The 13,976-nt window shown below is 36.6% G+C and overlaps 1 protein-coding gene across 13 annotated transcripts in view; it reads right to left on the reverse strand.

Annotated features, from left to right (window-relative positions):
- Positions 1-13,976, reverse strand: part of EML5 (EMAP like 5) — a 182,900-nt gene that overhangs the window by 90,821 nt on the left and 78,103 nt on the right. For 11 of the 13 annotated variants that reach the window (XR_012037050.1, XR_012037051.1, XR_012037052.1 and 8 more), the window contains 4 exons: positions 13,778-13,896; positions 12,275-12,465; positions 5,613-5,714; positions 3,725-3,818 (listed from right to left, as the gene is read on the reverse strand). Coding sequence is in view for 10 of the 13 variants with exons in the window: in XM_072839627.1 (XP_072695728.1) it covers positions 3,725-3,818; positions 5,613-5,714; positions 12,275-12,465; positions 13,778-13,896 (506 nt within the window). In the remaining 3 variants the exon portion in view is untranslated. Of the gene's footprint in view, positions 1-3,724; positions 3,819-5,612; positions 5,719-12,274; positions 12,466-13,777; positions 13,897-13,976 lie in introns of all 13 variants that reach the window. The other 2 variants (XM_072839626.1, XM_072839623.1) reach the window with 1 other exon arrangement.

The following is a 13,976-nucleotide window of genomic DNA, read 5'->3' on the forward strand; positions in this document are numbered from 1 at the left end:
CATATGGTTCTTGTTTTTTCTCTTGCTGATACGATCAATCACATTGATTGTTTTACGAGTGTTGAACCAGCCTTGCATCCCGGGGATAAATCCCACTTGGTCATGGTGAATAATCTTCTTAATGTACTGTTGGATCCTGTTGGCTAGTATCTTGTTGAGAATTTTTTCATCCATGTCCATCAGGGATATTGGTCTATAATTCTCCTTTTTGGTGGGGTCTTTGTCTGGTTTTGGAATTAAGGTGATGCTGGCCTCATAGAACGAGTTTGGAAGTATTCCATCTCTATCTTTCCGAACAGCTTTAGTAGAATAGGTATGGTTTCTTCTTTAAACGTTTGATAGAATTCCCCTGGGAAGCCATCTGGCCCTGGACTTTTGTGTCTTGGGAAGTTTTTGATGACTGCTTCAATTTCCTCCCTGGTTATTAGCCTGTTCAGGTTTTCTACTTCTTCCTGTTCCAGTTTTGGTAGTTTGTGGCTTTCCAGAAATGTATCCGTTTCTTCTAGATTGCCTAATTTATTGGTGCATAGCTGCTCATAGTATGTTTTTAAAATCGTTTGTATTTCCCTGGTGTTGGTGGTGATCTCTCCTTTCTCATTCATGATTTTATTAATTTGAGTCTTTTCTCTCTTCTTTTTAATAAGGCTGGCTAATGGTTTATCTATCTTATTAATTTTTTCAAAGAACCAACTCCTGGTTTTGTTAATCTGTTCCACAGTTCTTCTGGTCTCTATTTCATTGAGTTCTGCTCGAATCTTTATTAACTCTCTTCTTCTGCTGGGTGTAGGATCTATTTGCTGTTTTTTCTCCAGCTCCTTTAGGTGCAAGGTTAGCTTTTGTATTTGAGTTCTTTCCAGTTTTTGGATGGATGCTTGTATTGCAATATATTTCCCCCTCACGACTGCTTTTGCTGTGTTCCAAATATTTTGAATGGTTGTATCTTCATTCTCATTAGTTTCCATAAATCTTTTTAATTCTTCTCTAATTTCCTGGTTGACCCTTTCATATTTTAGCAGGATGGTCCTTAACCTCCACGTGTTTGAAATCCTTCCAAACTTCTTGTGATTTAGTTCTAATTTCAAAGCATTATGGTCTGAAAATATGCAGGGGACGATCCCAATCTTTTGGTATTGGTTAAGACCTGATTTGTGACCCAGTATGTGGTCTATTCTGGAGAAAGTTCCATGTGCACTTGAGAAGAATGTATATTCAGTTGTGTTTGGATGTAAAGTTCTGTAAATATCTGTGAAATCCATCTGGTCCAGTGTATCATTTAAAGCTCTTGTTTCTTTAGAGATGTTGTGCTTAGAATACCTGTCAATTGTAGAAAGCGCTACATTCAAGTCACTTATTATCTAAGTATGTCTTAACTTTGGTTATTAATTGATTGATATACTTGGCAGCTCCCACATTTGGGGCATAAATATTGATGATTGTTAGGTCCTCTTGTTGGATAGATCCTTTAAGTATGATATAGTGTCCCTCTTCATCTCTTACTTCAGTCTTCGGGATAAACTTCAGTTTATCTCATCTAAGGATGGCTACCCCTGCTTTCTTTTGAGGATCATTTGAATGGTACATGGTTCTCCAACCTTTTATTTTCAGGCTGTAGGTGTCCTTATGTCTAAAATGAGTCTCTTGTAGACAGCAAATAGATGGGTCTTACTTTTTTATCCAGTCTGAAACCCTGTGTCTTTTGATGGAGTCATTAAGCCCATTCACGTTCAGAGTTACTATTGAAAGATATGAATTTAGTGTCATCATGATACCTATTCAGTCCCTGTTTTTGTCGATTGTTCCCTTGGACTTCCTCTATTACAGAATCCCCCTTAGTATTTCTTGCAGAGCTGGCTTCGTGGTCACATATTCTTTCAGTTTCTATCTTAGAAGCTCTTTGTCTCTCCTTCTATTCTGAATGAAAGCCTTGCTGGATAAAGTATTCTTGGCTGCATGTTCTTCTCATTTAGGACCCTGGATATATCCTGCCAGCCCTTTCTGGCCTGCCAGGTCTCTGTGGAGAAGTCTGCTGTTAATCTAATATTTCTCCCCATAAAAGTTAGAGATTTCTTGTCTCTTGCTGCTTTAAGGATCTTGTATTTACCTCTGGAATTTGCAAGTTTCACTATTAAATGTTGAGGTATTGAGCGGTTTTTATTGATTTTAGGGGGGATCTATTTCCTGAATCTGAACGCCTGTTTCCCTCCCCAAATTAGGGAAGTTCTCAGCTATGATTTGTTCAAATACATATTCTGAACCTCTGTTCCTTTCAGCGCCCTCGGGAACCCCAATTAAATGTAGATTTTTCCTTCTGAGGCTGTCATTTATTTCCCTTAACCTATCCTCATGATCTTTTAATTGTTTTTCTCTTTTTTCCTCAGTTTCCTTCCTTGCCATCAACTTGTCTTCTATGTCACTCACTCGTTCTTCTACCTTGTTAACCCTCGTTGTTAGGACCTCTAGTTTGGATTGCATCTCATTTAGTTGATTTTTAATTTCTGCCTGATTAGATCTAAATTCTGCAGTCATGAAGTCTCTTGAATCCTTTATGCTTTTTTCTAGAGCCATCAGTAGCTTTATAATAGTGCTTCTGAATTGGCTTTCTGACACTGAATTATAATCCAAATTTTGTAACTCTGTGGGAGAGAGGACTGTTTCTGATTCTTTCTTTTGAGGTGAGTTTTTCCTTCTAGTCATCTTGTCAATGCAGAGTGGCCAAAAACAAGTTGTACTGGGAAAAGGAGAAAAAGAGAGAAGAGAAAAAAGGAAAAAAAAAAAAGAGAAAAGAAAAAAAAAGGGGGGGGAAGCAAACAGAAAACAAAAAATAAGGGGGAGTATAGTCTGATTCTATATACTGTAAATCCCTCGTCTTCCCCTGGAACTTTCCAGTGCTGCTTGGTCAATAACTTGCTTTTCCCCTGTCCTTCTAGCTGGTCTTCTGGGGGAGGGGCCTGCTGTGCTGAATCTTAGGTGTGAGCACCTGGGGGAGCTGCCTAGCCCCCTGCCTGGTGCATGGCTCAGTGAGAGTTGTTTATCCTGTGAGGCCACTGTGAGACTCAGTGGGGGTTGTTTATCTTGTGAGGCCCCAGGAGGAACAACAACAGTGGCGGCCAGCTCTCCAGCCCTAGAGTCAGCTCCCGCAGTAACTACCACAGCTCCCAGTCTGCAGGGGCCTGGATGCTCCGGGAGTGGGGGCCGCTGATCTGCACAGCTCGGGGCCAACCAGTGCAGGAGCATCCTTGCTGTCCTGTACCCCCCGGCCTCTGCCTGTCCCGGGTGGAGTGCTGGATCTTGGGCTGTGTCCCCCGGTGCTGCAGGCTCCGGCCTGCGCTGCTGGAATCGCGCTCCCAGAGCTGCACAGTTCCCTCCGCCCGAGCAGCCTCTGAGCTGCTTCCAGCTGGGCGCGCGTGATTTGAGTATTTCAATGGCTACATCGTAGTTTACCATATAGCAGAATTCACCATATAGAATTCACTTTCCCTATAAATGAAGAGTTTAGATAACAGCTACTTCCAATGTTTTATTACAGTAAAAGCAGGTTCACAAGGGATAAACCTACCAAAGATTTCTTAAATTTGTCTTTTTACCATGATTATACTATTTATTCAGTGGTAATGAAGATGGCAGTAATTAAAAAAAAAGTTACATGTTTGATTTCAAAACTGTTTTAAAAAATTTTTATGTAATTTCAATATTTTGCCAATGTGGTATCAAGATTTTTCCCCACCTTGCTATTGAAAGTTTCTCTCCTTTCTTCCAGTCCCACAGCACAATAGTGTGGCTATCATCTATTCCAACTGAAGCCAAACGTTTCCCATCCGCTATAAAAATTAATCAGAGAGAGAGACTAACCAATAACATTCAGAAGATAAAAACCATTCAGTACATATCCTAAAACTAGCATCATATTTAAAATGTTATAAAATAATGTTAAATGTTAGGCATGCACATATAGCTATAAAAACAACCAGAATTTCTAAGCAGGGAAAGAATAATTTCTCATACATCTAAACATTGTTGACATTTTTTTTGACCTCATTTTCCTTATTTATCCACTAAGTTAGGATGGAGGAAATGGAAAAAAGATTTTAAAGATTTTAAAATTAGAAGGAAAGATTAATAAAGAAGGAAAGATTTACTTCAATTAATTTTACTCTAAGAACTCTACTGTGATATAAGAACTCAGTGATTATGAAAATTAACTGAATGAAAAAAAATGTAGGTTACAACCCTGTATTGTCATTAATAGGAGTGTTTTTAGTGAAGGTCAATTATATTAGTTGTTGTTATTATTAAACAAGTAATAAATGTATTAGACAAATGATTGAACTAAGTCAGTCCTGCTGACAGGTGTGCACATTTATAGGCTGCAAAGGCCCAAACAACAGTTAAACATTTGCCACTCTGCCACTTTCTGCAAACCTCAATTATTTCATTATCATTACTAGTGATATTTTTCTTGTTAACTCCTTTAGTTTGCCCAAATTAATCTTATTTCTTGAGTTTTAGCAGATCCCTAAATGCATATTTATGCTTTTCCCCAATAACTGATTCTCATTTCAGTTAGAGCAGCAGAAAGCACAAATTTACTGTCTATTAAAATGAATTTCTCTATTAATGGTATTTCTCCCCTCTTCCTAATCCACAGTCTAGTTTTCATTGTAGATCTATGTGTAGTTGTTAAACTTTTTTTTTAAAGATTTTATTTATTTGAGAAAGGGAGAGAGTGCGCACATGAGTAGGGGGGAGGTAGTTGTTAAACTTTTTAAAAAAGATTTTGTTTACTTATTTGAGAGAGAGAGAGAGAGAGAGAGAGAGAAAGAGAGAGAGGAGTGGGAGAGAGAGCTTGAGCATGGAACCTGATGTGGGGCTAGATCTCAGGAATCTGAGATCATGACCTGAACCTGTTAGACACTTAAACCACTCAGGTGCCCCTAAACTTTTAAAGATACAGCAAAGAGCTAAAATGGTTTAAAATTATTTTTGTAAGATAGCTTGGAATTGTCACTTCGTAGAAATGTTATAAAATAAATATTTCAGGGGCACCTGGGTGGCTTAGTGGTTGAGCACCTGCCTTTAAGTCAGGTCATGATCCTGGAGTTCTGGAATCGAGTCCTACATCAGGCTCCTTGTGGGAAGCCTGCTGCTCCCTCAGCCTATGTCTCTGCCACTAACTGTATCTCTCATCAATAAATAAATAAAATATTTTTTAAAATTTCAGTATTCACCTCTCTCTTAGCTTATGCCCTAAACATTTTCAGCTTATTTTGTGGCTGTAAAATATTAAGTTAGATTGGGGTTTGCCCAAAGTGGGAAATACACAACACTAGTGGTAATTCAGATGGTTTTAGATGTTATGTAGACATTTAATAGAAACATTATATTAATGAGTATTAAAAATAATACTCATTTTATTTAATATTTTAAAAATTAAATTATGTCAGCTAGCAAACTGACACTCTCAGCTCTGACTGGTTAGGACAATAGTATGCACATTTGAAAACAATTATGGGAAGTTCATAGCTACAAGACAAGTTTAGGTAACACTGATTTAGGCTATAATGCTATTTATCACCTATACATTTTAATCATTTTGAGACAGAAAACAGCCTTACCTGAGAAATCAACAGCACAGACGCCATATTGGTGGCAGCCCTTTAATACTGACAATGGTTTAATGGTCTCTGTATCCCATATGTGAATTGAGGGATCCCTGCCTACCTACAATAGAAAGAATTATAAAAGTCATACAAATAATTATTTATTTCCATGTCTATTAAAAGGAAATAAAACAGGAGATTTTATAGTCTTTGTCTTGTTATATGCATTTATCAAATGAAAAATACAAAGCAGATCATATATGTGACTGACATTTCTTTCTTATATTTGTTGAAATGCTAATGTGACTAGGCCCAGTGTTTCTATGAATGTTTTATGGGACTTATAAATCTGATCCTATACTTTGTCAATAAAGATAATACTGAGTGCCCATAATTGGCTGTGCTCCTATGCTAGATACAATGAGCATAAAACACTCAGGAAAATTTTGCAAACTCATTAGGAAAACAAGATATTTTCAGTTAAATTAGAATATCTGGTAACATAGGCTTAATGAAGATGAAAAGGTTATACAGAAATGGAAGAGATGATACTTGATCTGGGCCTTCAAAAAGTGCAGTCTCAGATAAAAAGAGAAGAAAGTACATTCTAGGCTAGGATAATGGTATAAACAGAGATACAGAGGAATTAAGATACCAAGCAGGTAAATAAGACTCTGAACAAATGTTATCACTTATGTTTTAACTTGGGTTATTTAGGTTCACTAATGTACAGATAAACTATAATTCATAATTATTCCTTTAGGCTCAAGTAATCACTGTCTTTAACTATGAGGATGAAGAGAAAGAATACCTTTGCCTGTAAAGATAACTCCCAAAACAATGAATATAGCTGCCAATTATTATTAATTTTGACACTGATTTTATATAAAGACATAATAAGACTGCTGTCAGCTAATATTTCATAAGGTTTTTCAGCCAAATGTTCCCAGTGACTGTTAAATTCTCTACCGAACTTCTGTAAAGCGTGATACTTTTGAGAACTTTGCAGTACCACTGTCTCCTGGTTCTCTAATCTTTCTAATTCTTTTTTTTTTAAGATTTTATTTATTTATTCCTGACAGAGAGAGAGAGAGACAGAGACAGAGACAGAGAGACAGAGAGAGAGAGAGAGAGGCAGAGACATAGGCAGAGGGAGAAGCAGGCTCACGCAGGGAGCCCAACGTGGGACTTGATCCAGAATCAGGCCCCAGGCTGAAGGCGGTGCTAAACCGCTGAGCCACCTGGGCTGCCCTAATCTCTTGAATTCTTACTACTAAGTTTCCTTTGCAATTTCATCACTGGTCCCTTAAATACGAACTTCCCCAAGATTCTGTCTTTAATACTCCAGTCTTTTCACTCCACACTTTTGCTTTGGGCTTTCTCAATTCCAGTTTCAACAGTTAAATCAATAAATGACTCCTAAATTCTACTTTCTAACCACCATACCTTCTGAATTTGGGACTTACATTTTCAATTGCCTACTGGGCATCTCACATGGAAACGATGATGGTAACAATGAAGGCTACCATTTACTGAGAGCTAATTTATGTCCTAGAAGCTGTTCTAAACACTTTATAAGGACTGACTCACTTATCACAGCAGTTCTAGGAGATAGGCACCTACAGTATCTTTATTTTAAAACATGTAGAAACTGAGGCACAGAGAGGCTAGGTAATTTCTCCACAGCTAAAATGTGGAAGCTTGGATAACACCATGTTCAGTGCTGGTGAAAGTAATAACAGTGTTATTAGAACACACTTGGGGCTGAGGGGAGAAGGGAGAGGTTAGGCAAGTTTTCAGATATGTTACTTAACCTGTCTTAAAAGGAGTAGGAATTAGATAAAGTTGGAAGGTTGAACAGAACTGGAGGGTAAGAATTTTCAAGAGGAGGGAACTAAGTAAAAGATATGAAGTAGTACCATATATGGACAAATTCTAAATAGCTTAAAAGGCAGGAGAATAGTTTATGAGGACTGGTAGAGATAAGGAGTCTAGAATTGGCCTAGGTTGAAGGTCTTGAACTGCATGCTCATTAGCTTAAAAGCTACTAATAAACACAGAAGAAAAGAAAGATTATTAGTGCATCAGGGAAATGGTTAGGGGGCAAAATCAAAAGATGTAAGACTAGTTGGTTGGTTCTAACACCAGATTAGAAATTATGAAGCCCAGAATTGCCAGCAGAGATTAAGGTAAAATGTAAATACAAAACAACAAGGTAGAGATATAGTCATGGTAGAGAATCAAACTATATTCAGGGCAAATCTTGGATGTAACTCTGGAACTGACTGGCTATAATGGGTAAAGGAGAACAAGTCAAACTCCTGGGCTTAGGCAATCAGGTTAATAAGTGTCATGTTTTAAGTAGGAAACACAAGGATAAGCAGGCTTGAAAGGAAAGTTTAACCTCATTTAACTCCATTTTGGATATGCTGAATCTGAGATACACATAAGGTACCTAAATGAATATGTGTTTAGTAAATTTTTAGTGAAATTATATATTTATAATTTATAATATAATTATAATTTATAATATATAAATATATATTTAGTGAATACACACACACACACACACATACACACACACATATACACACAGTAGTTCATCCAACCCATACTAGATTGTGAGCTCTTCACAGTGGCAGCCAATCTGAATTGTGCTTCCCCATGACATTTAGTGCTTTCAAATAGGAAGCACTCAACAGATATTTGCTGAATTAAACACAATTTTCAAATTAGGGTAAAATTAGTCAAGACATTCAAGTTGTCAGGTAACTTCTTTCAGCTTCTTTCACCTCCAATTACAATCACAGTTTATGACAAAAGACTATTATTTATACTCTATTCTCCCAAAACAAACAAAACACCATTAAAAAAAAAAAAAAAAAAAAAAAAAAACACCATTTAGATTTCTCAGCTAAATTTCAAAGCCCTCAGATAAAATACTTAGGAAATATATTTATTTATTTATTTATTTTAAATTTTTATTTATTTATGATAGTCACACACACACAGAGAGAGAGAGAGATTGAGAGAGAGAGAGAGGGGCAGAGACATAGGCAGAGGGAGAAGCAGGCTCCATGCACCGGGAGCCCGACGTGGGATTCGATCCCGGGTCTCCAGGATCACGCCCTGGGCCAAAGGCAGGCGCCAAACCGCTGCGCCACCCAGGGATCCCAATATATTTATTTTTAATAGTTTTTTCATTTTGAACCATTTTAAGAAATATATTCATTTTACTTTTGAAGTGTATAATTACAAAGATGAGACTAGTTGGTTGAAATAAAATATAGGAAAGAAATGGAAACACTGGGAGAAACCTGTGCTCTGGGAGAAAAGCTTGGACTCTGTAGTGCCTAAAGCAGAGTGTTGTTTAAGCAAAGTCAGAAGCAAGAGAGCAATGGCTTCATGGTGAAGGAAACCAGAATGTGTCACCCCAAAATATGACTCTGACAAAAAATTATTTTGAGCTAAAGGCAATAAAGCAGCAGCAAACCCCCCCAAAACCCACTTCCTTTTCTGCATATAGGCAGGAGATACATATTTTTTCAATTTATTGAAATATAATTGGCATATAACATGCAAGTTTAAGGCCTACAACCTATTGGTTATATAAATTCTCCTTTTACTGGAGATAGTCTCAGCCTGGAGACAGCACAAGAGGAATCTGCAAAAAAACATTACTCCAGGACTTTTGTCCTTTATGTTACCCTTGTAAGTCTAAAATAGTTTTCCATTGTCTTGTCATTTCTCTGCCAATCTACTGTTTTCTATATAAACTGAAATTCTAAACCACCATTTTGAGTTACATTGGTTTAGATTTCTCTAACATGATGTACATACACTACCCCTGTTAATAAACTTTTTGTTTTTGTTAATTTGGTTTTTTGTTAAAGAGCCCCTGAAAACTTAGGAGGTCTAGAGATAAAGTTTTGCCTCTCCTGCAGTTGGTAGCCAGGGATGTCCTGTGGGCATACTGACTTTTAATTTAATCTGGACCGAAGTCTTTCCTTTTTTTTTTTATTTTTTTTTATTTTTTATTTATTTATGATAGTCACACAGAGAGAGAGAGGGGGGGGGGGCAGAGACACAGGCAGAGGGAGAAGCAGGCTCCACGCACCGGGAGCCCGATGTGGGATTCGATCCTGGGTCTCCAGGATCGCGCCCTGGGCCAAAGGCAGGCGCCAAACCGCTGCGCCACCCAGGGATCCCTGGACCGAAGTCTTTCCAATCCCAGACTCATGGTAGCAAATGACCATATTTAAAAAATAAATAAATAAATTCAATTAATTGACATATAATGTATTACTGATTTCAGAAGCAGAGGTCAGTGATTCATCAGTCTTATATAACACCCAGAGCTCATTACATCATGTACCCTCCTTAATACCTATCACCCAGTCACCCCATCTCCTTGCCCCACTCCCCTCCAGCAACCTTCACTTTGTTTCCTATGATTAAGAGTCTCTGGGGATCCCTGGGTGGCGCAGTGGTTTGGCGCCTGCCTTTGGCCCAGGGCGTGATCCTGGAGACCCGGGATCGAATCCCACGTCGGGCTCCCGGTGCATGGAGCCTGCTTCTCCCTCTGCCTGTGTCTCTGCCTCTCTCTCTCTCTCTGTGACTATCATAAATAAATAAAAATTAAAAAAAAAAATTAAAAAAAAAAAGAGTCTCTTATAGTTAAAATGACCAATTTTATATAGTCTTCATTAGAGTAGTACCAAAATAACGTTCAAGCTCCTTGCCAAACAGAATGGGAAAATAATTGTGCTTTAAGAGGTACCTTTTCTATCAACTAAACATAAGGATAAATGGTGCCACTCAGGCCCTCATCAACCCTTTTAATTAGCTCTTCATCATGCCTCTAAGATTTGAATACTTCAGACTACTTATAGTTCTTTGAATAATCTGTGTTTGGGGAGATTTTTGCCCCATTTTTACAAATACACAGAACACTTTCTTCAACCTCCCTTTCAGGTAAACTACTCAGCTCAAATGTCATCAACTCCATGAGGGTTTCTCTGATTCTATTTGGCACAATTAGTCCTTTCTTACAAGGCAAAAGGAATTTATGCATATCTCTACATTAGTAGTTTTCAGAAGGGCATAATCTTTGTCTCCCAGGGAACATTTGACAGTGTGAAGATATTTTTGGTTGTTACAACTAGATGGGTGGTGTTACTGACATCTGGTGGGTAGAGGCCAGGGATACTGTGAGACATCCTACAAAGTATAGGATTGCACTGTATACGACAATGCAATTAACCTCACCACAAAGGATTATCTGGCCCAAAATGTCAGTAGTGCTAACAAGCTCTGCTCTATACTTACAACCTTGTACCATGATATTTCTTGCATGTATGCCTTCCCCCTCAGAATATGAATATTTATCATGGCAACAACATGGCTTATTTATCTTTATATTCCCAGCACATTTCCTGATACATAGCACATACTCTATGAATGTTTTTCAAAAATGGAAGAAAAAAGGAAGTCAAGGAAGGAGAAAAAGAGAGAAAGAACAAGAGGGGAGGCACAAACAGAGAGAGGGAAGATGGGGTAAAGATAGGGAAGAGTTTTCTCTTTCAGGAAAGCTATATACAGTGATGCCCAGACTCACCTCAATATATCCTAGAAGGTATATTTACACAGCATTTAAAAAGTGAGACAGACTAAAGGAGCTTTAAGCTTTACCATTTACTAGGTGAAAGATCTTTGGGGAAATTATTTAATTTCTTCTAGCCTAAGCTTTCCACATTTTTATGTAGAAATGGTTTCACTCTCATAGAGGTGAGGTGAGTGTAAAATACAGCTGAAGTTTTGAACAAAGTGGGGGTTAGGGGTTACAATCACTGTACAGTCAAAAATCCATATATAACTTTTGACTCAAAATCTTAACCATTAATACCTGTTGACCATAGTTATAGAATCAGTCAGTAAACACATATTTTGTAAATTACATATGTACTATATTCTTATGATAAAGTAAGCTAGAAAAAAGAAAACATTAAGAAAATCATAAGGAAAACACATTTACAGTACTGTAAAAAATCTACCTGTAAGTGGAATCATGTACTTCAAACTTGCATTGCTCAAGGGTCAATCATACACACTAAGAAATTAGTACAGTCATTCTGTCTGTTACATAACATTTGTTAGATAATTTTATTATTATTATTTAAAGATTTATTATTATTATTATTTAAAGATTTTATTTATTGTTCATGAGAGAGAGAGAGAGGCAGAGACACAGGCAGAGGGAGAAGCAGGCTCCATGCAGTGAGCCAGATGTGGGACTTGATCCCGGGACTCCAGGATCATGCCCTGAGTTGAAGGCAGATGCTCAACCACTGAGCCACCAGGTGTCCCTAACTTTATTATTTTAACTAACTCAAAGAAACCAGGTTTCTAGTCTTTGTTTTCTATGTTTACTCACAAATTTTAAAAAATATCCTGCCAGAAAGAAGATAAGCCAGAGTTCTTAGTTCTAAATAAAAAAGTAATAATAATCAAAACAATAAAACTCAAAGGAAAACTGTAGGAAAAAAGTTGGAATACATTTTATTTATGATATGAAAATAAAATCCCATACTAAAGAATTCTTTATTCTTCATTTCCTAAAAAACAAAAGATAGATTTTTTTAAAGTGGACTAACTATAAACCCAAACAAAGGTCTAACCTACCTGCCCTGTTGCCACATAGTCTTTCAAAGGATGAATAGCCAGGCAGAGAATATCATCATCATGACCCAGGTAAAAGCGCTGCGTGTTCTGTTGCCGATTGTAAATGACACCCACTGCTGCTACATGGTACACAATCTCACCAATTTGAGTATAAAACAGATTACTTCGACAGTCATAACCTCTGTAACTGAAAATAGAAAACATCATATAAAATTAACCTTCAACTTTTATCTGGTAAATATGGACTATAAAGAGAAGCAGGTACCTTTTAGGTCATTCAATTTCCAGTTTTATAAGATATTGAAATAAAACAAAATACAAATATCTTAAATTCCATAAACTTTTATGAATTGCTCTGATTATGAATAGCTAAATCTATGCAATAATACTGAATGAAAAAAGCAAGGTGCAGAAAGGTATATGTAGTATACTACATCTATTTTATACTACATATATTTTATACTATTTCCATAAGTGCAATATTAAATTTGTGTACTATAAAATAAAAATTGTTGATTTTTACAAGTGAAAAGGTATAGGACTGCCCTGGGAGGATGAAAAATGATGCCTGGAAGGGCAGAGCTGGGAAGATTTTTTCTTTTTTTTGAAGATCTAATTGGTTTTATTAAAAGATTCATAAAACAGGCAATATCTCATCTAGCAAGCAGAGGGGGGCTCCCTGGGAGAAGGATTTTCAAAGTGTATGCTTTTATATGCATTGCTGAATCATGAGAATATATATATTTCAAAAATGTTCAAATAATAATTCAAAAATATTATACACATCCAGAAAAAATAGTCATATTTTTCTAAAATGGTCAATATAATTCCACTTAGAGCAACCTTTTTTTGCACTTCAAAGAAACTCCATGTATGATACGTAACTGTATAGAAATACGGCGTATTTTAACAATGGAGATAAAATATTCTTACTAAATGAATCCTTTTTTAAATTTCTGAAAGCCTTATCAGTCAGGTATGAAAATGATTACTAGGTGGAGGGAAAGGGAAGCGTTGAATTGGAAAATCTGCTGTTCTAGGATGCAATGTGAGATCTGTATTGCCAGATGTTCTAAGAAAATCCAGAAATTGTATTTTATTGAAATTAAAATACAAAGGCAAAATGGAGGCTCTCTAAAAGGCACAATATAATTCCAAGTCAGGATTATTTAGGGGAGATGATAATCTCTTATATTTTACCTATCTTCATTTGTTTAAAGACAAGAGATCCATGCCTATGAAAACAATGCTAAACTTTCATAAGATATATTTACTATAAATACTCATACAGTGTTTATTATGTGCCGGATCATATTCTAAGTCACCACAAACACTGGCTTATTTACTCCTCATCAGAAACCCTATAAAATAGGTACTATTACTTCATTTTACAGATGGGGAAAGAGGCAAAGGGAGGCAAAGTGACTTGCTCAAAGACACAGAGCTACTAAACGTGAACCAAAATATAAACGTATAAATGAAAAATAGTTGTTTCATACCCATGAACAAAGTGTAATCGAATACTGTTTCCTGGAGCCTTCTCTCTTCTTTTAGAGGTACCACTTTTTTGTTTCTCCTTGTACTGTTCTTTAAGCTGAGGTAGATCTTCTTTGTAAACCTTTAAATAATATACATAAATAAAAATATTATTAGAATAAAGATGTTCATAGATTTTTTTTAAAGATTTTATTTATTTAT

Source organism: Canis lupus, chromosome 9 (genome assembly GCF_048164855.1).
Source record: "Canis lupus baileyi chromosome 9, mCanLup2.hap1, whole genome shotgun sequence".
Classification (NCBI taxonomy): Eukaryota; Metazoa; Chordata; class Mammalia; order Carnivora; family Canidae; genus Canis; species Canis lupus.